This window comes from Panthera leo, chromosome D1 (genome assembly GCF_018350215.1).
Source record: "Panthera leo isolate Ple1 chromosome D1, P.leo_Ple1_pat1.1, whole genome shotgun sequence".
NCBI lineage: Eukaryota > Metazoa > Chordata > Mammalia > Carnivora > Felidae > Panthera > Panthera leo.
This window is the reverse complement of record NC_056688.1, coordinates 101,422,724-101,446,277: the sequence shown is the minus strand read 5'-3', so window position 1 is coordinate 101,446,277 and position 23,554 is coordinate 101,422,724. Positions and strand designations below refer to the sequence as shown.

Sequence of the window (23,554 nt, the reverse complement as noted above, 5' to 3'; positions counted from 1 at the left end):
TTAGGTAAGTGTCCAACTTTAGCTTAGGTCATGATCTCACGGTTCATGGGTTTGAGCCCCACGTTGGGCTCTGTGCTGACAGCTCAGAGCCTGGAGCCTGCTAAAGATTCTGTGTCTCCCTCTCTCCGCCTTCTCCCTCTCATGCTCTGTCTCTCTCCCTGTCTCAAGAATAAATCATTAAAAGATTAAAGAAAAAAGAAGAATATTTTCCTGAGATGCATAACTGCCAAATTTGAGTGAAAGAAGGCAGAACCCATGTGATGGTGGAAAAGTTACATCATGTTATCAAGAATTTTGATTTCTTAATTTTACTACAAAGACTACCCTTCTCATTAACGGTCCTTAACTTCTCCCTCCTGAGATACTTCCAGACTTTTAATCATTATTCCTTTTATGATTACCTGGGCAGCTCCTTGGGGAAATGCTCTCAATGCTCTCAGTGTTCAAAATTCTATTATAAACACTGGGAAACTGTCCTTTGATGTTCTCTGCTGAAGGTAGGTCTGCAGATTGTGTATTTTTGCAACACAGATTAATGCAGTCAAATCTCATTTTTGTCTCTGTCTTGAACATACCACTGAGACTTTCTTTGCAGACTTATTTGTTATCACGGTACTTTATTTTATGAAATTATATTATGGGGAAATATTCTTATCTCTATCCATTCAAAACATCATAGGGAGCTCATTACAATGGGGATTTATAACATCTTATTCTCATTTTTTACCCATTCACTCTTCTCTACAAGTACCATTAATTTTCCCATTGTTGTTGTATTTATTTTTAATTTTTAAAGTTTGTTCACTTGCTTGCTTGTGCATTTATTTATTGATTGATTGATTGATTGATTGATATTTTGGTGGGGGGAAGGCAGACAGAGAAAGAGAGAGACTCTCAAGCAGTCTCTACAATAGCAGAGAGCTGAACACAGAGCTCGATCTCAGGAACCATGAGATCATGTCCTGAGCTGAAATCAAGAGTCGGATGCTTAGTTGCCACGCAGGTGCCTCCTTCACACTGTTGTTTTAAAAAATATTTGAATGGAGGTGAGAATATCATGTCAGTGGGAATGATTCGACTCGTAACTATACCTCTATTGTCTTTCTTCATGGGAAATTCCTAAAAGGTTAATACATTTTTTTTTTTTGGTAAACTACACATTTTATCTTCTCAATTGTTCTGACAGATGATGCACTTGTGCAATCAACTGGCTTTTTCCCAGAAGTCATTTGATCATCTCATCCCAGATCTGTGGGATCGCTCAAACTTTGAGGAGGAGAAAGAAGCAGTCCATGGTCTGCTATCTTTGTGGTTCAGCCCGCTCCAGGGTCATACAAAGTTCTTCTAGTTTATCGAGGATGGGCCGTTAAAAGGATAACTTGGTTATGTCTTGAAGGATAATCAAGCTAACTTTTAAATGTAAAGAAATAAGATAATAGAATAGGTCATCAAAGAGGCAGCAATATAAGGTCATTGAGGGGACAACACTGTAGTTAAATTCATTGGTTTGCATCCTAATCTGGTCAGTTTAGTGGTTGTCTGACCAGGGAGATGTACTCAGTCTCGGTGCTTTGGTTTCCTCATTGCAAAGTGATGTTGCTGATAGAACCTGTCTCATAGGACCTTTGCATGCAAAAGGTTCGGTAAGCACTCGGTAACAAGTCTGCTATTCTTACTGATGTTATAAAGCTGAGACTGTTGTCTCTAGAAGAATCTGTCTTGAAGAGTTTTTATAATATTAGAATACTGTAATGTATTCTATAAAGCTGACTTGGAGATCACGGCACCGTAAAAAAAAAATGGTAAGGGTGAACATTCCTGAGTATTAGTTATATGTAACATGCAAGCTGGGCAATTACAACCACAGAGCTGATGATTTTGTACAGAGGAGAAGAAATGCACACACAGGCAGGGACTAAAAATTGGAGAAGTAGTATTAATTTATATATCTTAGATACCTTGATGCTTTTTTACATGTTTTATACTTTATTTACTTTTAATGTTTACTTTGTATTTATTTTTGAGACAGAGAGAGAGAGAGCAGGGGAGAAGTAGAGAGAGAGAGAGAGGGACAGAGAGAATCCCAAGCAGGCTCCATGCTGTCAGCACAGAGTCCAGCCCGATGTGGGGCTTGAACCCACCAACTGTGAGGTCATGAACTGAGCCCAAATCAAGAGATGGACACTTAACTGACTGAGCCATCTAGGCACCCCTGTGTTTTATACTTCAAGAAAGATAGTAGGACCATTAACACAAGTTGACTCTGTTAATTAGAGAATCATAGGTTCATCAAGTAGGGTCAGGAGTTTTTACATAGGGAAATCCCTGCCCTTAACTCTAGTCCCCAACCAGTCTGCAGCTGTCATCTGACTCAGTATTTTCACACTCAAAAGGTGCAAAAGATGAGTTACAATCATGGAATACATAGTAAGGGGAGACTTAGAATTAAAACTTTGGTGCTTATCAAGGTGCTTGGGTGGCTCAGTTGGTTAAGTGTCTGCGTCTTGATTTTTGCTCAGGTCATGATCTCAGCGTCATGAGATCGAGCACCACTCTGCACTGAGTGTGGAGTCTGCTTAAAATTCTCTCTCTCTCTCTCTCTCTCTCCTTCTGCCCATCCCTCCCTCTCATGGACGCTCTCTCTGTCAAAGGAAATTAAATTAAATAAAACATAAAATTAATAATTAGAAACCCTTCGATGCTTATTATGTTATGTGCCCAATCCATAGCATCTTTAATTCCAGTATTAAACATTTTAAGAGCAAGAAATAGTTCTTAGAGAGTAACACAGTTAAATTTATCCTGTTACTAATAGCAGGGGCCATAATGTGATCACAGAGCTTGTACATTTTTTCAATATATAAAAGGATGTCTCTAGCAACACCCTTTTTCAACATGCCAAGCACATACTTCTCCTTCTGAGCTTTTGCACTTCATGCCCTTCATTTCATATTTCTACACTGTTCTTCACCAACTCAGAAGTCACCTCCTCAGAGAAATCTCTGCTCACTCTGTATGTCTGTGCCCTGCCTCCTCTTATTTCTTATCTCCCTAGCATGTGGCACTTTTGTCACAGCATGTCCACTCCCTGGAGTTTCTTGCTGGTATCTTTGTGTATTGCTTACTCCTTTTCAATGAGAATAAAGTACGAGGCAAGCCAGAATCTTGTACGTCTCGTTCACCCTCAGATTTCCAGAATTTAGAATTCTTCTAGATATGACAAATATATCAGCCATATAATTGGCTTTGATGTTTGCGAATAAATTAGGATAAGCAATTATAAGCAAAGGTCCATTGGTAAACTAGTAATATGCCCTTCAAACCATTATTACTATGGGGAGCTTAAACTCCCAAGATGGTGCTAAGCCTACAGATACATCCTTGAGAACTTATGGCAAGTTTTTACTTGTTGAGAGAAGTAAGCTGGGCAAGTGTAGTAAATGGGAAAAATATTTGGGGAAACTTTCCCTTGTGATAACATTAACTGTGAAAAATGAATAAGAAGGTGTAGAATTGCTTTGTTCTGAAAACCAGTGGAATCCGAAATAACATGTCACCTAAACTTCACTTCATGATATTTATCTGTTGACAGAATTTTAATAGGGGGTGCTGCACTCAGACAAGCACAGTGTTTAGCCAAACAAAATAAAATATAACCAGGAATTTCATGTGTTGCAGGCATAAATCATATGCTGACATAAGGTAGGGCAAATATGTCAGTAACTAGATTGTAACACCAATGTGTAAGTTCGTAAGTTGAATAGGCTTCAGCCATTCCCTGACAACCTTCCGTCTGACTTGAATCATATGTGTGCCTTGTGATTTTAACATTATTATACTGCTCGAGCAAAATATAAATGTCCATTTTTAATAATATATGATACCAATGTAGGTAGTGGTCTATTTTACTGATAAAGAACTAACAAATATTGATGGCCATTACCTATAAGACCTACTACAGGAACTGATGATGCCTTCATATTCTTATCTTGCACATGACACGATATTTGCATTGATTTTTAAATGATTTGAATTAGAATAAAGATATATATGACTCAAAAGTTTCAAGAAAAAAACAGATCCATTCATTTTTTTTTCCTCTCCATAGGCACTACAGACTGGCTCTGTGTTAAGGCAATGCCAAATTTCACGGATGTGACAGAATTTGTTCTTCTGGGCTTGACCAGTCGTCAGGAATTTCAAGTTCTCTTTTTTGCGATATTCCTAGTAGTTTACATGATCACTCTTTTAGGGAACGTTGGTATGATCATTCTGATCAGCATCAGTCCTCAGCTTCAGAGCCCTATGTACTTTTTCTTGAGCCATTTGTCTTTTGTCGATGTGTGGTTGTCTTCCAATGTCACCCCCAAAATGCTGGAAAATTTATTATCAGAGACAAAAACTATTTCCTATGTGGGGTGTTTGGTGCAGTGCTACTTTTTCATCGCCCTTGTCCACGTGGAGGTCTATATCTTGGCAGTGATGGCCTTTGATCGCTACATGGCCATCTGCAAGCCTTTGCTTTATGGCAGTAGAATGTCCAGGATTGTCTGTGTTCGACTTATCTCTGCGCCTTATGTCTATGGATTCTCTGTTAGCCTAATATGTACCCTCTGGACACATGGATTGTACTTCTGTGGAAACTTTGAAATCAACCACTTCTATTGTGCAGACCCTCCTCTCATCAAGATTGCCTGTGGGGGGGTCCACATCAAAGAATACACGATGATTGTTATTGCTGGAATTAACTTCACATATTCTCTCTCTGTGGTCTTCACGTCCTACGCCCTCATTGTAGTCACCGTGCTACGGATGCGCTCTGCTGAGGGCAGGAAGAAGGCGTTCTCCACATGTGGGTCCCACTTGACAGCTGTGACCCTGTTTTATGGGACTCTCATATTCATGTACCTCAGGCGGCCCACTGAAGAGTCCGTGGAGCAGGGGAAAATGGTGGCCGTGTTCTATACCACAGTGATCCCCATGCTGAATCCCATGATCTATAGCCTGAGGAACAAGGATGTGAGAGAGGCAGTCAACAAAGCAATTGCCAAGGCAAATGTGGGGCAGTGAAACTGCCAAAAAATATTTGTTGTGGTATGTTGCTACCTGTTATAAATGTCCAGGCATAAAAGTCCCAATGCAACAAGGATTATCTAAAGGTGACGCTTATATACAAGAAAAGGTCCAATCTAACACGGTGATGTTTTACTCCATGAATGGACTCTAACTGCTAAACCTGCTTTATTTTGTGTTTACAACCATCTGACAAACTGACATATTGGTGTAATTCATTCACAGTGTATATAAAATTGGGATAAGTGTAGTCATTGGAGGAACTCGTAAATAAGTTGATAAGTTAATTAATTATAAGTTAATTTGTATGTGCCCTTATTAGAGTCAAACATGATTTCCTAGGGTTTTTTCTCCATACACATGCTTCTCTACCTACGTTTCATATGAAATTTATAATTTCATAAGAAAAAGAGTAAGAATTCATGTCTTTTTCATGACCTTCAGGATGTTAGTGGTCCCTGATTTACCAAAAAAAAAAAAAAAAAAGTGTTCTATAATGTTTATGGATACATGGACTTTTTTTTTTTTTTTTTTTTTTTTTTTTTTTTTTTTGAGACAGAGAGAGACAGAGCATGAACAGGGGAGGGTCAGAGAGAGGGAGACACAGAATCTGAAACAGGCTCCAGGCTCTGAGCGGTCAGCGCAGAGCCCAACGTGGGGCTCGAACTCACAGACCGTGAGATCATGACCTGAGCCAAAGTCAGCCGCTTAACCGACTGAGCCACCCAGGAGCCCCATACATGGACTTTTGCAAATGGAATTGCGTTCACAATCTTCAACCCGTGTCTCAGTACAATCATAAGGTCTGTCCTCAGGTATGGGTTGTTTGATAGCTAACAATGTTCCTGCTTCCATAAGCTGTTTCAATTACTCTAACTCTACTCCTTAGTTTGGGATCTGATATAAATATCCTGATGTGAAAAGGGTGAATACTTACAACAAAGGAGTTTTGTGTCCTAATTACAATGGAAAAAAGAGACAGTGTGAATATTCTGACATATACAATCTGACTTTTGGCCTCCAGACTTTGTCTTATTAAATCTTTGGTTGCTATGATTTGGAATTATTGCTGGATCCTAGTTTCTTGCCACTAATATTACATTCTTTGGCTCTGTATTTAGCAGCTTAAGTCAAGGTTTCAGTGCCTAGATGGATCAGTCATGCCAAAGCACTGTTTAACCAAATGCTATTGCACGAAGCGTGCATTCAAACTTGATCAATAGCATTTAAAATGGTACCCCATTGGACCTGGTTAAACATCCTCAAAAACTCACTATTCAATTTATCTTGATTGATGTACCTATAACCTACTTAGTCTATATTCCATTCTGGCTGCAGGTAGAATAGATTCTGTCTACCTTTGACAACTTTGCTGACTTACCAGCGTAGAGGAAAATGGGAAATATAAATGATTCCTGGTGAGTGAGATTATTCTTGTGTAAATGCTAATCCAATTAAAAGGTGTGCACAATTGAGCGTGCACAGGTAGACTCACAGAATGAGAAATAACATATAGCTGTGGTAATACCACCAACATGGACTAATTCAAGCACAGAAGAGAGTATTATTACTTGGGCTAACTTACTAATCAACCATGGGCCACTGTCCTTCAGAATGGATTGGAGGAAAGGCAGATGACAGGGGTCGTGGAGTTCTCTTTGGTAACATTAGATTCTGAACAGGAGGAAAGAGTTCCATTGGTTGGCACCAGAAACCATGTCATTAAAGGGTTTTTGTTTCTTTGTTTTTGGCTTTATATTTTAGACCACCCAGTTTTGCTTCTAAAAGGAATTTGTGTCAAGTACAAAAATGAGGGCTGCTCAAGGAACAACTTTCACAGATGTTGACAATATTCTAAGACCATATTTTCTGTGATCTTTATGACGGACATATCCCTACTGTTTTATTCTGTGTTGTAGGAATAAAACTCTTGGCATCTAGAAAACTCTTGACCACAGTTTCCATCTTTCCTTATTAGCCAGGTATGCAACCGTGTTATCAATTTTACCAATGAGCCGTCAGTAGAAATTTATGTGCAAAACCTAAGGGTCATCTTTTCAAGGTCAAAGCCACCAGACCTGAATTTTTTCCTCCCCCTTCGCACTCAAAAACGTTGCCACTGAAACGGTTGCCCTACAGCCAGACATAGAAGCCCTATATTCAGGGAATAATTGCCTTACTCAAACCTCTGATTCACACAATTGCCAGAGAAAAGACTAAAATCCTCTTGTTATTTTGAGGGGTCACTAGTTATACGACTTAGTATCCTAAGCCTCTCTCCAAGTGTTCCAATAATACTTTCCAGAAACATGATCTTTAGTGTCTCATCTCTGCCTATTACTACTTCCTAGGGAAATTTTTCCTTTGAAGATAATTGAGTCTCCTAAGATTCTTGCATATTCTGGTATTGGGTGAAGTGCATCTGGTCCTCTATCCTAACCAGAAAAAAGCAAAAACTTAACCCCACTGTCTTAGATATTAGGTTGTATCCTCTTTCCCTCGCTGCTTGATGAGTCCTTGGACTTGTCACAGCCTCCAATGGTCACTTTAGTTGGTTATAAATCCATTTTGTTCCAGCTTCTCGGCCACTTTTCTCCCCTGGCATTTTCATATACAAGTTTCTTTCTTGGGCCCAGGAATTCTCAGCTGTTTCATCTGCCCTGTGTTTGTAGGTATAGACTGAGTGATCTTCCATCAGTCATTTTAGCCAACACATACGGTTACTTACTGTGGATTGAATTGTGTTCCCCCAAAATATATGTTGCTGTCCTAATCCTAGGTACCTCAGAATAACATTTGCAGATAGGGTCACTGCATATATAATTAGTTAAGATACGGTCGCCTTGGAGTAGGGTGGACCCTTAATCCGGTATGACTGGTATCCTTGTAAGAAGGAAATACGGACACAGGCATAGACAGAAAATGGCCATATGAAGAGAGGCAGAGATCGGAGTGATGCGGCCACAAGTCAAGAAACACTGGGGCTACTAGAAGAAGCAAGAGGCAAGAACAGATCCTCCCTCAGAACTTCCTGGGAGCAAGGCCCTGCCGATACCTTGATTTCAGACATTAGACTCCAGAACGGTAAGAAATAAATTTTTATTGTTTTAAGCCACTTAGGTTGTGGTACTTTGTTAAGACAGACTGAAAAAACTCTATGTTTTGTTGCTGCCGTGTTGGAACTCTGGTTTTTCTATGAGGCTTTTTTTAGTCTCCCAGGCTCTACCCTGGGAAGGTAAGCTATCATCGTTTCTGCTTTGGGAGCGCTGCAAACTCACTGAACTTAGCCTCAGTAGCTGTGTGTTTTTGTAGCAACCTCACCCGAATCTGGTATGTTACCCAGAGGATGGGGCAGCTTCTTTGCAATGATTCACTCACCTTTAAATTCTCCTCACATTGCCAGTCTCAGGTTGAGCTCTTACTGCTTGTGGAAAAAAAAAAAAAAAAAAGAAAAGACTCTTTCATTGTTACGAGTTCTCTCCCACTCTCCAGTTCACTGTACAAGATTTTAGCTATTTAATATTATAACAACCAAAATGAAACCAACAACAAAGATATCTCCCTGCGTTGAGTTCTTGCTCTTGACAATTGAGAGTCATAATTCCCAAGATTAATTTCTCGGCTGTCGCATCCTCCCTCCAAAAGTTTAAGAGTTTGAAAGTCATAATTCTAATGTATTGCTTTCTCTCCAGAATCTGTACCATTTACAGTCACTTAGAACACATTATGGCCGTTTTAATAATGGTGTTGGGTTGTATGAGGCAAATATAAAAATAATTTTAAAAACATGTACCTTAATACGACAGTATTGATGTTTTCACATAAATCTCAAGTCTAAACTTAACTATGAAATCTGTACTAAGATAACTTGGGATAACTTAAGTTAATCTTGTTATCACCGATTTCTTTTTTTTTAAGTTGTTCAAATAAGACAAAATTCAGTAAATCTGTAGTTATACCATTCTTTAATTTTAGTCATATAATATTCGAACAGCACTGGAAAGAACTCAGGTATCCAGTATGCTTCCCACATTGTTCAATGAACAATGCCTTAGGACATCTGCCTTAGGACAAAACCAGCTCTGAGTTTCTGAGTTTCATAAGCACCATGAAGTCAGAACTTAAAAATGTTAAAGCAACTTTTCATCTTAAGGTTCTGAGAAGCCCGTTTGATAGAGGTCAGAGATATTATCCAATGTCACTTAGTTACAAATGGTAAAACAGGTTTGAAGCCCATAATATTCCAGGAAGTAACTATTGTTTTACTAAGATTCTGTAGCTTGAAGGCTGACAGATTTTGATTTTTGGTCATGCCTTGGTTTGAATCGCAAGGCTCTTGAAATGAAAATAGGGATGACAGAGAATAAAAAGGGGAATCAGCTCATGGAAGGTAAGCACTCATATGTTACCTTGGCTTCATTTTGTTCATTTGATAATGAACTTCATTTTGTTTGTTGTTTGTTCACTTTATTCACCGTTAATTGTTTCTAACTTCATTATTGAATGAACAAAATATATTGCCTGGGCCATTAGATCCATTCTAACACATGCTGCAGTACATAGGTCAGAAGGGCACAGTCTTATAATTCAACAGACTGATTTATTTAGAATAAATGGGGGAGGTCATTGAGAGGACACGACTGCCAGTTGATCATTGAGCTGGACCTGGGCAATTGGGAGGCTTCTCACTCCTTCTCCTGTCCTTGGAATGTTCTCCCACAGTAGGAATCATTTTCAAGGGTACAGACTGGAAAGAGCAAGTTGTTGTTGAAGACCATCTCAACATATACATGACTGAAACCCATTAAAGCCTCCACATAAACTTTTAAGATTCTGGCAGGTGACCGTGGACATTTACTTGTCTTATGGCCACCCAAGACAAGCCTCGCATGTAAGTTTCCTTGTATAAAACTGACACTTACCAATCTGAGGTGCTCTGCCTCTTTCTTTGGTCTCTTTTTGCCCTTGTGTAATGGGGCCAGTTTCAGATTTCACCAAGGAAACTCCCAAGGTTAGGAATTAACACTTATAAAAAAAATTGTTTCAGTTTAAAGCCACAGAAACCACCCAAAGTATCTTAATAAAAATAAATAACAAGGAAGAGTGTTTTGTTTTTAAGTAAAATCACCATGGTATTTTATGAAACTCAAGAGCAGAGAATGTAACCAGGTTTCACAAAAAACAAGTACTTGGGGCTTGAAAGATAAGAACAAAGATTTCTCGTTTGGATTTCTTATTTTTCTTTCTCTACAGACCAGTTTTCTGTTTCTCGGTGCATGGGGAAGTCACACTGGCAACCCCAGCTCCAGAATTCACTTAACCTAAGATTAAGTGATCAGTTGACTCTCACTGGAATTACAGAATTATGTCAAAGTCCCTTGAAAGACATCTGATTGGCTTATCCTCAGTCATGTGATCACTCCCATGTACTGTGCTTATGGGGTAGGTCTACTAGTGCAAAGACCGTGGTCACATTCATTCACTCCACTCTCTCCCCCCCCCCCCCCCCCCACCATTCAGAGTAGTTACAGGGATTGTATCGGACGAGAGTGATACATTGTAGAAGATAAATTCATCCCACCAAATCCTGGGTATCGAGCATGCCAGAACGAAAGCCTAAACTATATGTCTGAACCAGACCTAAACATGTCATAACATACTGGCAGACTAGCAAAGTGGAAGGGATTTTTGTACTGGAGTCTGGTGGGCTTGCCAAAAACAATCAGGACGGATCATTTGTCCTTTATTTCTTTTTAACAGGCTTAGAATACTTGTTTTCCCTACTGGGACCTTCTTATCCTACATGTGCCCTTATTTTCCAAGGAGAACATGAATACAATGCTCCCACACTCAACAGACCTCTCAAGGCACTTATGGCTAGTTGCTCATGCTGCTGGAATTTTGCCTTGGTTGCACATTAATGGACTTAATCACCTTTTTTTTCTGATCCTTTGACTCCCTCTGAGCCGAACTCGTATCAAAAGTAAACATTTGTTTTTGTAGTTATTTGATTGACATTTGTCTCCTCTACCAGACTGTTCAGCCCCATCAGGCAGGGAATGTGTTTGTTTTAGCTCACAATATGAAGCAGACAGTAGACATTATACATTTGAATTTTTGAGTGAAAAAAAAAGGAAACAAATCTATGACATTACAGTTGACAGTTTAAGTGGTTTTGGATTATTTTGCTTTATACATAATTAACCCAACATAGAGCTATATTCTTGAAATGTGACAACAACCATAATTATCATGTTGTTTTAAGCTACCCCTGCCTGTCCCCCAGCACTTTGTAAAGTCCCCATATCCCCACAACTTCAGAGAAACTTTGGAAAGTACAGCTTTGCTTAGGGAATTTCGGGATAGGTCTACATTTTTGCTTTGATAGGGTTGCCAAGGGGAGTATAGCTTTCTAAAAGGTACTCTTGATCCACAGATTTACATAGCAAAAAATGGCATCTTTACAAAGGGCATGATAATTGTGTCATACCAGGGAATGGCCAGTAGAAAACTAGTGGTAGTCAGAGGCAGAGTGAGGAGTGATGGTTAGCAGACCAGATACAGTTGGGGACAGGCTTTTGCACAAAATGACATGGGGATGGACAAAAAATTTACTTCACCCCCTTCCTTGCCCCTTTCTCGGTCCTCCACCAGCATACAAAGCAGAAACACTTTTGAAAGAAACTGTTGATTCTTACTATCAGTGGAACAGGAAGGGCTCTCAGTGTCCTACACCTAAACAGTTGGAATTTATTAGAAGTCTAAATTCTACTCCTTTAAATATTTCAACTTAGTAAAGACTGTATTAAAAACGGAATTCATGTACAAAATAATTTCACTCCCATAAAGGATGATAAAAATGAACTTACTCCATCAAAAGACTGAAAATATTATAAAAACAATATATCTATCTACATGTGGCAGTAACCCAAGTCAGACACTGCCCCGAGTCATTTTTTAAAGTTTGTTAGAAGCAGGATATAACATTTGTCAATTAATTTCCTCAAGGCATTTTTCACCTCTTTGTTCCTCAAGCTATAGATCATTGGGTTCAGCATAGGAATTACAATTGTGTAGAACACAGAGGCCATTTTGTCTGTGTCAAGGGAATGGTTTGATTTTGGCTGCAGATACATGAAGATCAGAGTCCCATAGAATATAGTCACAGCAGTCAGATGAGACGCACAGGTTGAGAAAGCTCTGAACCTTCCTTCTGTAGATTGGATTTTCAAGATGGCAGCCACGATGTATAAGTAAGAAATAAGAACAGTGGTCAAAGAGCTGATCATGTTGAAACCCGCAAAGATGAAAATCAAGATTTCTTTGAGACTGGTGTCTGAGCAGGCAAGGGCCATCAAAGGGACATCATCACAATAAAAGTGATTGATGATATTTGGGCCACAATAAATCAGTTGGAAAGTAACGGCTGTGTGGAGCAAAGCAACAGAAAAGCTGTATAAGTAGGGGCCTGTTACTAGTTGCATACACACTTTTGGGGACATGCTCACCATGTAGAGAAGAGGATTGCAGATGGCCACATAGCGGTCATAAGCCATCACTGCAAGAAGGAGCATCTCTGAAATCAAGAAGTTCAGGAAAAAGCCCAACTGTGTTGCACATGCATAGAAAGATATAGACTTGTGCTTGGTCAGGAGGGTCTGCAGGAACTTGGGGGCTATTGATGAAGAGTAACAGAGGTCTACAAAGGCCAGATTGCTGAGAAAAAAGTACATGGGTGTGTGAAGTCGAGAATCCAATCGTATTAATGAAATCATCCCAAGGTTCCCTACCAAAGTTAGAGTATATACTACTGAAATGAGAAAAAAGAGAGTGATTTCAATCTCTCTATGGACAGAAAAGCCCAAAAGAATGAATTCTGTCATCAATGACAGAATTCATTGATTGACAGAATCATTGATTGACAGAATCAAGGAATTGTCACCAGATGCCAACTCTTATGTTTTAGCTTCAGAAATTATAGTTCATTGAGGTAGAATATGAGAACAAGTAAACACATCCCATTTCAAACTCTCCTTTCTAGCTATCATAATTTTATGAGGCCAAAGAATGAGGGCCAATAAAAAAAATCAATTGACGGCTATGTAGTAAAAATAACAAAGAAAAAAATTATATGTATGTATGTATGTAGGTATGTATTTAATATGGTGAGAATTTTTTATCTTTCACTTTCCTCCTAAAATTAAAGTTAGCATTCACAGTCTCAGAGGTGGAAAGAGGCATATAACTCCCAATAACCACACCACATAGGTTATGATAACCATAGAAGAGTCACATACAAAGAAATAAGATTAATTCTTTAATTCTAATGGGCCTTCAATTTTTGTTCTCATAAAATTATGATAGCTAGAAAGGAGATTTGAAATGGGATGTGTTTATTTCTTCTCATATTTCACCTCAATGAACGGTACATTCTGAAGCTAAAACACACAAAAGTGTGGGAAATAGAATAATCTCCTTTCCTCCCCAAACACATTAACCCAAGAGAAGCTTTTTTTTTTTAACAGTTTTGTATGAGTGGTCAGAAAAATAGCCTTTCAAATTTTATCTTCTTCATTTATTAATTCAGCTTAATACTGTAAATGATACCTAATACATCCTTCAAATTAAATGTATATGTATGCACACACGCATATATATACACACAAATACATATATGCATTCATACAGACATATATGTAATGTGTACAGATGTAGATAAACACATATATACGTATGCCTACAAACACACACAACACATACATGCCTGCATACATAAAATCTGATATGAAAACAGTTTTCTGTCTCATCCATTTACTTCCTCCTCCATAGAAGCAAAACTCACCTTGTGAGAGGTGTTTTTGGATAGAATTTTTGAACTGGCTTGCCTTTTTGAGCTGGCGTCTTACCACAGCTGTTAGTGCTAGAGTTCCCTGTTCTAGATGTGGAACAAAAGGGAAAGTGGAAAGGGCACCTGGGTGGCTCAGTCGATTAGCGTCCGACTCTTGATTTTTGGCTCAGGACATGATCTCATGGCTCATGAGATTGAGCCCGCATTGTGGGGCCTGCTTGGGATTCTCTCTCTCCCTTTCTCCTTGCACATCCCCTCCCCCTCCATAAACAAACAAACAAACAAACAAACAAATTTTAAAAAAAGGAAAAGAGAAAGTACAGATGTGGACAGATATGGTCAGCATTCCCCACTTCGAGACATGGGATGCCTTTGATGTTTGAGAGGTGTAAGTTTTGGTATTGGGTTACTTTTCTTTGCACACACATACTGGAATCAGGCTGATTTTCTTTCCTTGTACATCCATTAAAAAAAAAGGGGGGGACCTTCAAAACCCACACTTCCATCAATTTCAAATTTTGAAAAGGTCCACTCCCGTTTTTATGTATTACCTTCACTTATGAATGTTTTTTTGATACACATTTTTTTTTCTCCTAAGAGAAAGGCAACTCTCACCCACAAATGCTTGTCTTCTACAGGCACTGGCTTCTGAAATTTTATCAGCAGATAAAACATGTTTTCTTTTAAAGGAAGCCTGAGTCTCAGGGAGCTATTGAGGGGGATAAATAAATAAATTTATTTTGGGAGTGTTAGAAGGGTTATTTCACTCATCCTTGTGTATAAATGCCAGCTTCATCCAGTTGGAGCAGAATTAGATAGGGTCATCCACTTTCTTTTTAGTGGGGAAAACTGGATGACTTGGGAAAGGAAGTCTGTGCAAATGACCAACTGTACCTATTTAACCTACCTAGTTGTAGAAAAAAATCTTCCCCTGAAGGTTTTCGCAGAAGCCTCCTTTCAATGATGCTCAGATAGGAAGGGTATGTGAATGTGTGATATAGGCCTTTAGACAACAGTCTTTATTCCCTAGAGAGTTAATTCCCAGTTTTCCCCAGACATGACTGCCCTGAGGTCACTGACCCTCCAGGGGACAACTACGATTAGAAAGTTCTAATTAGAAAAAGATTAGTCCATAAAAACAAAGTTAGCATTAATTCATATTCAAACTAGAATGATCTCACCATGAAATCACTAGTCTTTGGTTACCTATGTCCAATCTAATTTGTATAAACAAAACAAAGAAAATCAAAACCAAATGGCAAGCAGTTGAAAGCTCACCACCATTTCCGAAATGTTTTCATCATTTATTTATAATTGTCCCTTCCTGTCCCTGTGACCTTAGAGGGATTCTGATTTAATCCTTTGTCTTATCTAACTGAACGTGTTTTACACCGAGATGTTTTAAGTGTTTAAGCAAACAATTCTGTTTATTTTTTCTTTGCTGAGCATAGGCATTGAAATAATAACAAACCCTCTTTATTTATATTTTGGGGAGTTGACATTTAATTTTTTAAGGTCATGTAGCATTAATTAGTTGATGACCCGAGGCAAGAACCTGAGCTAATAGGTTGTCCAAATAGCTAATTGCCCTGATGTTATTTAATTGAATAATCCATGTCTTTCTTATTAATTTACAATTTGAAAATATCATTTTATTTACTAAAACAATGAAATAAAATCAACCAGCTTCTGATTATAGTAAAGACCTTAGAGTTTTAGAAACCTGTCAAAAATATTTCATATATACTTTCTTTGAAAAAAAAAGAAAAAAGAAAATCTTTTGCATAATATAAAGTACATGCATATATATGTTGATTGTGAAATTTTATATGTAGGAAGATATACATATAAATACAAAAATAAACATATGTCAGGGTGTCTGGGTGGCTCAGTTGGTTAAGGGGCTGACTTTGGCTCAGGTCATGATCTCATGGTTCGTGGGTTCAAGCCCCGCATCGGGTTCTGCACTGACAGCTCAGAGCCTGGAGCCTGCTTCAGATTCTGTCTCCCTCTCTCTCTGCCCCTCCCCCACTCATGCTCTCTCTCTCTCTCTCTCTCTCTCTCTCTCTCTCTCTCTCTCAAAAATAAATAAACATTAAAAATGTTTTTTAATACAAGAAAATGTCACATATAAATATATATCATCTACCAGAGGTAAATGTTCTTCAAGTTTAGGGAGACTTTTGCTTTACTCTTTTTTTATATTTTTATGTATTTTACTAAATTGGAGTCGTAGAGTGCATGACAATTTACTACATATAATTACCCTTTTTTACCAGCAGTGCATCAGGATTTTACATACTATTCAAATTTCTTCCCAAAGCATGTTTTCTGCTATATATATAACACTTCCTATTTATACAGTTTATGACTTTTAATTAGTAAAATAATAATTCTTTTATTCAAAATTTGTTTAGAATGATCCAGTATTTTAGGGTAGAATGATAAAAAATAGAAATGCTGAATAACAGGATATGTCTAGTTTAAAACTTTTTGCTTATTGCTGTTTTTTTTTTTCTTTTTTCTGGCAGTGTTCCTTAGAAAGCTGTTTGTGTTTACACGTTGCCTGCAATTTATATCCTCCTGCTTCTCTCCAAATCATTCCAGTAGACTTTCACCCCGTTATTCTTTCCAAAATCCCCTTAACAAGAGTATATTATGTAGTTAACAACTTTTATCAACAATATTTGCCAAATTAATGATTCCTGAATTAGCTTTCTTCACTTGGTTTCCCATATCCTCTGATATTCCTCCTGGATGTTCTTTCTCTGGCTGGTTGGTTCCTCCTTGTCACCTTCACCTCTCTGTGTTGGCAAGTCACAATTTCAGTTCTTTGCCATTTTGTCTGTTTGTATCTATACATTTTCCTTTACTTGCCAATTTCACTCAGCCTTATTCCATCTAAGAGTGTCCAGTACACTCCTCTGATTTCTAGATTCAAACATTCAGCAGCCTACTTGACATCTTTACTTGGATGTGTACAAGCATCTCGGGTTTATTGTCCAAAACTGAGTTCCACCACAAGACTTCTCCTCTATAGCTCTTATTTCAACTCTCTCTCTCTCTCTCTCTCTCTCTCTCTCTAGCTGCTCCAGGCAAAAATCCTTGGGAGTGACCCTTGACTCCTCTTGCTCCTATCCTACTCCAATCTGATAGGCATTCTGGTTGCTGTTACATTCACTGTATCCAGCATCTTTTTACCAACCACTGTGTTACTCTGCCCTTCCATCATCTCATCCGTCACCCTTTCCCTCTACAGTGGTGTTTCAACACGGTAATTATTCTAAATAGTATCCCACGCGCTTTCACTCCCTGGCACATAATCCCGCAATGGTTGCCCATTTCACCTGGAGTAAAATCCAAAATTCTTACAAGGGTGTGCAAGACTAGGAATGATCTGGCCGTTGCTGGCTTTCTGAACCTCAGCTATGTTAATCCCTGTATCCCCTTCCCATCTTTCTGTCCACACTGGCTTGGAATACCCTAGGTCACACCAGCCTTCGGAATTTGTTTTTATTCCAGTATTCCAGTGCTTTTAGATGCCTTACTCCTCCACTCCTTCACAGTGGTAAAGTGTGAGAACACTGGAACCAGATTATCTGGGTCTTAAACTCTTCAATCTGCCTTTATAGTACTTGGTCATGTAACAACATCCTGGGTCTTGTTTTCATCATCTTCGAAACAAAAATAGTGGGATGCCTGGGTAATTCAGTCGGTTAAGCGTCTGACTCTTAATTTTGGCTCGGATCATGGTCTTATGGTTCCTGAGTTCGAGCCCCGTGTAGGGCTCTGAACTGACAGTGTGGAGCCTGCTTGGGATTCTCTCTCTCCCCAAACAAATAAATAAATGTAATGGTAATAGTAGTTGCCTCAACTGCTGCTTTAGAGTTAAATGAATAAAAGTGTGAAAAGACCTAGAATCGTGTTTGGATTCGCATATGTGCTTTATAAACATTGACACGACTACTGCTGCCTTTCCTCAATTTACTTTATTTTTCTCAATATCATGTACAATATTTTTACTTGGTTAGTTTGTCATCTCTTTGTTATTTATTGTGTGGGCAGATTCGGGTCTCTTTATCTGTAGTTCCTGATACTAACTAGAGACTCAATAAATTTGATTCCCAACACTGCTGTATTGTTTCTGCACTAACATATATATATATGTTATATATATATATATATATCACTTTGCCTGATTCACTGCTTAAAAATGGTGTTTTCTCTTTTATGATTAAATAAATATGGATTAAAACCTTGAATTGCACCTGCAAGTATTCTGCAGGACAAGCAAACGTTTCTAATAAATTTTAATTTGATAAATAAGCGATGTCATGTGATACAAGTAGTACGTGATGCCGAACGTCACATGATCACAACTGAGCCAATGGTTCTCGAAATTCTCTTTGATATACAAGTGCTTTGGATTATAAGCGTGTTTCTGGAACAAATTGTGCTCACAAATCGAGGTTTTACTCTATATTTATTTATTTAATCATTGGTAAAATGTAAATTAGTCATTAATATTTTAAATATTTAATAATATTTAAATATTAGAAATTTATATCTTACCAGAGTAAAATCCAATTACTTACCAATAAGATCCATTATTTAATCTAATGATTAAATAAACATAATAAAAGAGGAAACACCATTTTAAAATTATAAGCTTGCCACTTCTGGAGTCAAGTTGCCAAAAATTTTCCAAGAGATTTATTTATATTGTTCAATAATACTTTATTAGGTCCCCATTTTTGTCAGGAACTACAGAAAAGAAAAAACAGCTAAAACAAGACTTCTGTTTTGTTCTTTTTTCCTTGTATTTTTAATCACTAACTCAATTTACATAAGGCTTTTTTTTTTCTTTACCCAGTTTGGCACTTAATAAATAATCTTCCACATGTCTTTCATTTTTTTTTTCAGTTTTTATTTAAATACACACACTTATGCTGTTATTCCCCTGATACTTGTATTTTTTATTATTTTTTTTTTTTTATTTTTTAGAGAGAGAGAGCATGCGTGCGTGCAAGAGGGGAGAGAGGAGCAGAGAGAGAGAGAGAGAGAGAGGGTCTTAAGCAGCCTCCACCCTCAGCGCCCTCGGGCTCAATCCCATGACCCTGGGATCATGACCTGAGCCAAATTCAAGAGTCAGATACTTAACCAACTGAAACACCCAGGTCAGGTGCCCCTTGCCTGATACTTTTAAAGCTCAAATTTGATTTATTCCTCCAAGCACGTTTATTTGTTTTTCATGGAGTGACAGTTTGATACCTTTCAATATAATGTTTGCATTGTGATGAGGTTTTTGGGTCCTGTTCTGTTTCTAGAAAATGATCAGACATAGCCCTGAGTATCTTCTCATAGCTCAGCCTATAATGCACATTCAGAAGGTTTGCAGAAACCAAGGCTTCACCTAATTATTGCAGCTCAGAGACGGTCACTTGCATCCCAAGTGTGCACGTGTCTCATATCCCACACTTCACCTCTAGTATGCATGTTTTCTATTTCATATTTCTATCTTCTCTTCTTTTGAGTAGGCTTTTGCCTCGCGGACTCTTGGCTTTCTTTGTTCACTGAAGGATTTAATAGCCATTATTTTCCTTCAGTGCATTCTAGCAGAGACTGTCTGGTCACAGCACGTGTCAAAATGGGAATTGTGAAAAAAGTAATAGTTTGACACAGAACTTGAACGATTTCCATTACTGATTATGTTTCCAAGTTATGTGTTCCTGGTGACTATGCAGTATCTTGACAGGATCGAGAAGTTCCAGAGGGCCTATTGCCCTCCCTACTACAGAATATGAAAGCGATTAGTTAGCATTTCCATTTTTACTCAGGCTACAAAGGTTCTGCATATCTGAGAAGTCAAGAAAAATGTCAGCTTCTGTCACCACCATTGTTCATCTGGTGATTTTAATTCAATAATTGGTGGTCATTAAGAAAAAAAACCAAGTCAGAGTTTGCTTCAGCGTTGATGATGAAACTGTCTCTCTGTGTCTTGTTATAAAACTCTTCGTTGCAAACAATTCCCTACGGGCATTGCTTCAAGCAGACTACTTGCTAATCAGTTTCAAGGGGCCTTATTAAAATGACTAGGTTTTCAGCTTTTTCATGGGGACGTTTTAACTGAAACCCACCTCAGCAAACTTAAAGTTTCAGCTTAGGATGAATGAATCTACAGTTTAGTGTGAGTGTGTGAAATTAATCGTCTGATTCCTCAGGGATGGCCATTTCCTCTGCCTTAAACCACCCTCCTCCGGGAGATGGAGTAGCGTAGGGGGAAGAAAAGGGGATGTGAAGCCAGATCTAGGTTTGCACACAGGCCCTTCTACTACCTACCTGTGTGCTCTTGGGAAGGAAATAAATTCTGAGCCTAAATTAAGAAATGAAAATACTAACTTGTCGCACAGGGCTACTTTGGGGCGTTAACTCATAATGGCTATTAAATTGCTTTGCAAACTGCAAGTTGGTGATGTTGCAATGGTTATGAGTAGCATGATAATGATCATAATAATAACAGTGATGAGAATTTGTTGGTGCTTATTATGTGCCTGGCAAGGTACTAAAAAGGTCCACATACATAGTGATCAAAAAGAAATTCTTATTCTCCGCCAAACAAGAATCTCACTCAAACAATGGATTTTGCATCACTCCCAGGGAATAGTAAACTATCAATCACACTCCTAAATTCTCTCATTTTTCAAGGCGTACACATCAGCTGCAACATGTAGTTTTCTTTTTTATTTATTTCAAATTCCACAAGCTTTAATGTTTCTACATACCAGTCTCTTTCAAATTCATTACATGTAATTCCATAGTGTTAAGCCATTATGTTTTTTTTTTTTTTTTTTTGAGGGAGCTTTTGAAATGCATCTGATATATCAATCTTGTATAGAAGACATTTCTATCGTTTCTATTATGAGGTTTAGGCAAAACTGTTTAGTATGATCTACAATGTTCTGTGTTCATGGCCCTGGCTGTCTTTTCTAATTTCTCCTGCTTTTTCTCTCTCACTGTCCACTATAAAATGCCTCTCCTTCTTTGACTGTGGCTGCACATCTTGTCTCTGCATATCCTGCATCACTGAAATACTTTCCCACAGCTTTTCCTCTCTGTAATGGCTAATACCTTCTCACCTTCTTAGTACAAGGTCACAGCTAACATCTCGGTAAAATTTTCAGGCAATTCACAATTTTCTCTTTACCTGATTCTCCCCAAAGGGGGAAGAATGTTGAATGATCATTTTGCAGGATACTCTGTTTCTTCTTTATGTCACTATTGTATTTTTCATGCTACATTATAATATACATTTTCCATGTCTGTCTCTCTCATTGGACTCTAAGCTACTTGGAAAATAAAATAATATAAAAAAATAAATAATTTTAATAATTTTTAGTAAATAATGGAACTATTAGAAAAAATGATCTAAGAGAAAAGAAACAACATCGGAGATGATTATTATTTCTAAGGCAAAAATTGTATTTCCTTAGTGATTTTTTATTTGAATATTTTTAATGTATGTATTAGTCTAATACACACATATACAATATATCTCACAATATTGTTCACAGATCTTTTCCCATTGTGTTTTTCACATTTCTAGTATATAAAGGTGCTATTTCTGGTGAAATTTTATCATTCTGATTTACTGATTTCCTTGGGTTTTTCTGATCACATTATTTGTGAAACATTTTTTTTATTTCTTTCTTTAAAAAAATCTATGTCTGCTGTATTTCCATTATACAGATTTGTTGGCCTCCGTGATGATACTTCAAAGAGACAGAGAGAGTGTGAGTGGGGGAGGGATAGACAGAGGGATGGAGAGAATCTCAAGCTGGTTAGATGCTCTCAGTGCAGAGCCCCATAAGGGGCTCAAGCCCATGAACTTCAGATCATGACCTGAGCTGAAATCAAGAGTTGGAAGCTTAACCAACTGAGCCACCCAGGCACCCCTATGATGATATTTTTAATAGATGTGTACTGATATTTTAACCCTCCCAACTAATATGACTACTTACAATTTTTAAAACATTTTTCTCCTTTCAGTAAATGGACTAATTATTATTAATAACTATTTTATTATGGAAATTTTCAAACATAAACAGAATTAGAAATTAGAAGATTTGATACAATAATCCTTACCCCAATAACAATTGTCCAGCTTCAGTGTCTCCATTCATGATAAGGTATATATATATATATATATATATATATATATATATATATATATGAAATGTTTATTTTTGAGAGAGAGAGAGTGGGGGTGGGCAGAGAGAGAGGGGACAGAGGATCTGAAGTGGGCTTTGCGAGGCCAATATGGGGCTTGAACTCACCAACCATGAGATCATTACCTGAGTCAAAGTCAGCCACTTAACTGACTGAGCCACCCAGGTGCCCAATGGTCAGGTATATGTTATCCATACTTCTTACTTACCTCATACATTAGCCCCCAAAGTTATTTGGAAATAAATACATCTTTATTTCCAAATAAATAAATCTTTATTTCCAAATAAATAAATCCCAGAATTCGCTCCATTTCATCTGTCAGTGTGCTCCAGGCAAAGATCACCAGGAACAATCTCTGGTCAAAGTTGTGTTACTTTTGTGTGTTTTAACAATGGACGTTGTACACCACGGGAATCAAGCTTGTTGTGGGATTGCATCTTATGAGGTTATTTAGAGTAGGGTTCAAGAAAGCATGGTGGCACTCTGGATTGGGTACCGTCATGGAGTGACACGTTTTTATGATTTAGTACGTTAATGGTTCCTATATAGAACACGGACAAATTGGAATAGGGATAAAGCTTTAATCGGTAATGAAGCAACAGTCCCTTACAGTAGCCAGAGGAGAAGAATGTTGGACCATTTTTGTGGTCTAGACAGTGTTCTTGATTTTGACTAGATCTCTGACACTATTAATGAGTGACCCTGTTTTTGTCTTGCATCATTACTGTTACCAAGTAAACTTTTCTCATGTTGGTGTTCTATGATATTGTTGGTATTATTGATATTAATTTATTAGCAATGTTATTATCAATAATATTATTGATATGATAGTACAGCTTAACTTTTAGTACCAGATCAGGGCCCACCTGGCAGTTGTCAAGAGATGTTTCTTCTTCCTCATATCTACACAGATCTCACTTAAGATATATAATTTTGATTACATGGATAAAATGTAAAGAGTTCATATCTTAAGCAGATAGTAAAGATCCATGCACCTCACAGATCATTTCCCTATTTCTAGGAATGGTAATCGTGTCTGTTCTTTAAGTCCTCGCCGAAGTGTTTGATTTTTCCAAAGGTCTTAGAATGTACCCACTCTCACTTAAATAGACGTGATCTTGCTTCCTAACAAATTCCCAAAGCATTTAGTTTTCAAAAACAACAACCACAAAATGAGCCTGATTGCAATGCAGTCAGAGAATTGTTGATCAGAATCTTGAGAACCAACCCATATAATTCAAATGAAGAGACGTCAATAAGGAAAGATTAGTGAGGCACCTAGAGCCTAACAACGGTGCCACCTCATCACCACCGAAAGGTCTGAAGGGACGTAGGGAGATGTAGGAGCCCGATGGGATCAAGGTTGTGGATGTGGGGCTCCTGGAGGGAGCCGGACAGAGGGTTGAT

The 23,554-nt window shown here is 38.0% G+C and overlaps 2 protein-coding genes across 2 annotated transcripts; one reads left to right on the top strand and one right to left on the bottom strand.

Moving 5' to 3' along the window:
- Positions 1–4,137: 4,137 nt before the first annotated feature.
- LOC122200465 (olfactory receptor 5M9) lies at positions 4,138–5,070 on the top strand. Its single transcript, XM_042906087.1, has one exon. The coding sequence runs from the start codon at positions 4,138–4,140 to the stop codon at positions 5,068–5,070; it is 933 nt and encodes a 310-aa protein (XP_042762021.1).
- Positions 5,071–12,023: 6,953 nt separating this feature from the next.
- LOC122200072 (olfactory receptor 1038-like) lies at positions 12,024–17,153 on the bottom strand. Its single transcript, XM_042905491.1, has 2 exons — positions 17,123–17,153; positions 12,024–12,949 (listed from the first exon to the last, which is right to left on the bottom strand). Exons 1-2 carry the CDS (start codon positions 17,151–17,153, stop codon positions 12,024–12,026), a joined length of 957 nt encoding a protein of 318 aa, XP_042761425.1.
- Positions 17,154–23,554: the final 6,401 nt, after the last annotated feature.

Coding starts and splice junctions, on each gene's coding strand:
- LOC122200465 (XM_042906087.1), top strand. CDS start 4,138: ATGCCAAATTTCACGGATGTGACAGAATTTGTTCTTCTGGGCTTGACC.
- LOC122200072 (XM_042905491.1), bottom strand. CDS start 17,153: ATGATGGAAGGGCAGAGTAACACAGTGGTTG. Junction 12,950..17,122: donor GCAGAGTAACACAGTGGTTG/GTAAAAAGATGC, acceptor CATTGATGACAG/AATTCATTCTTTTGGGCTTT.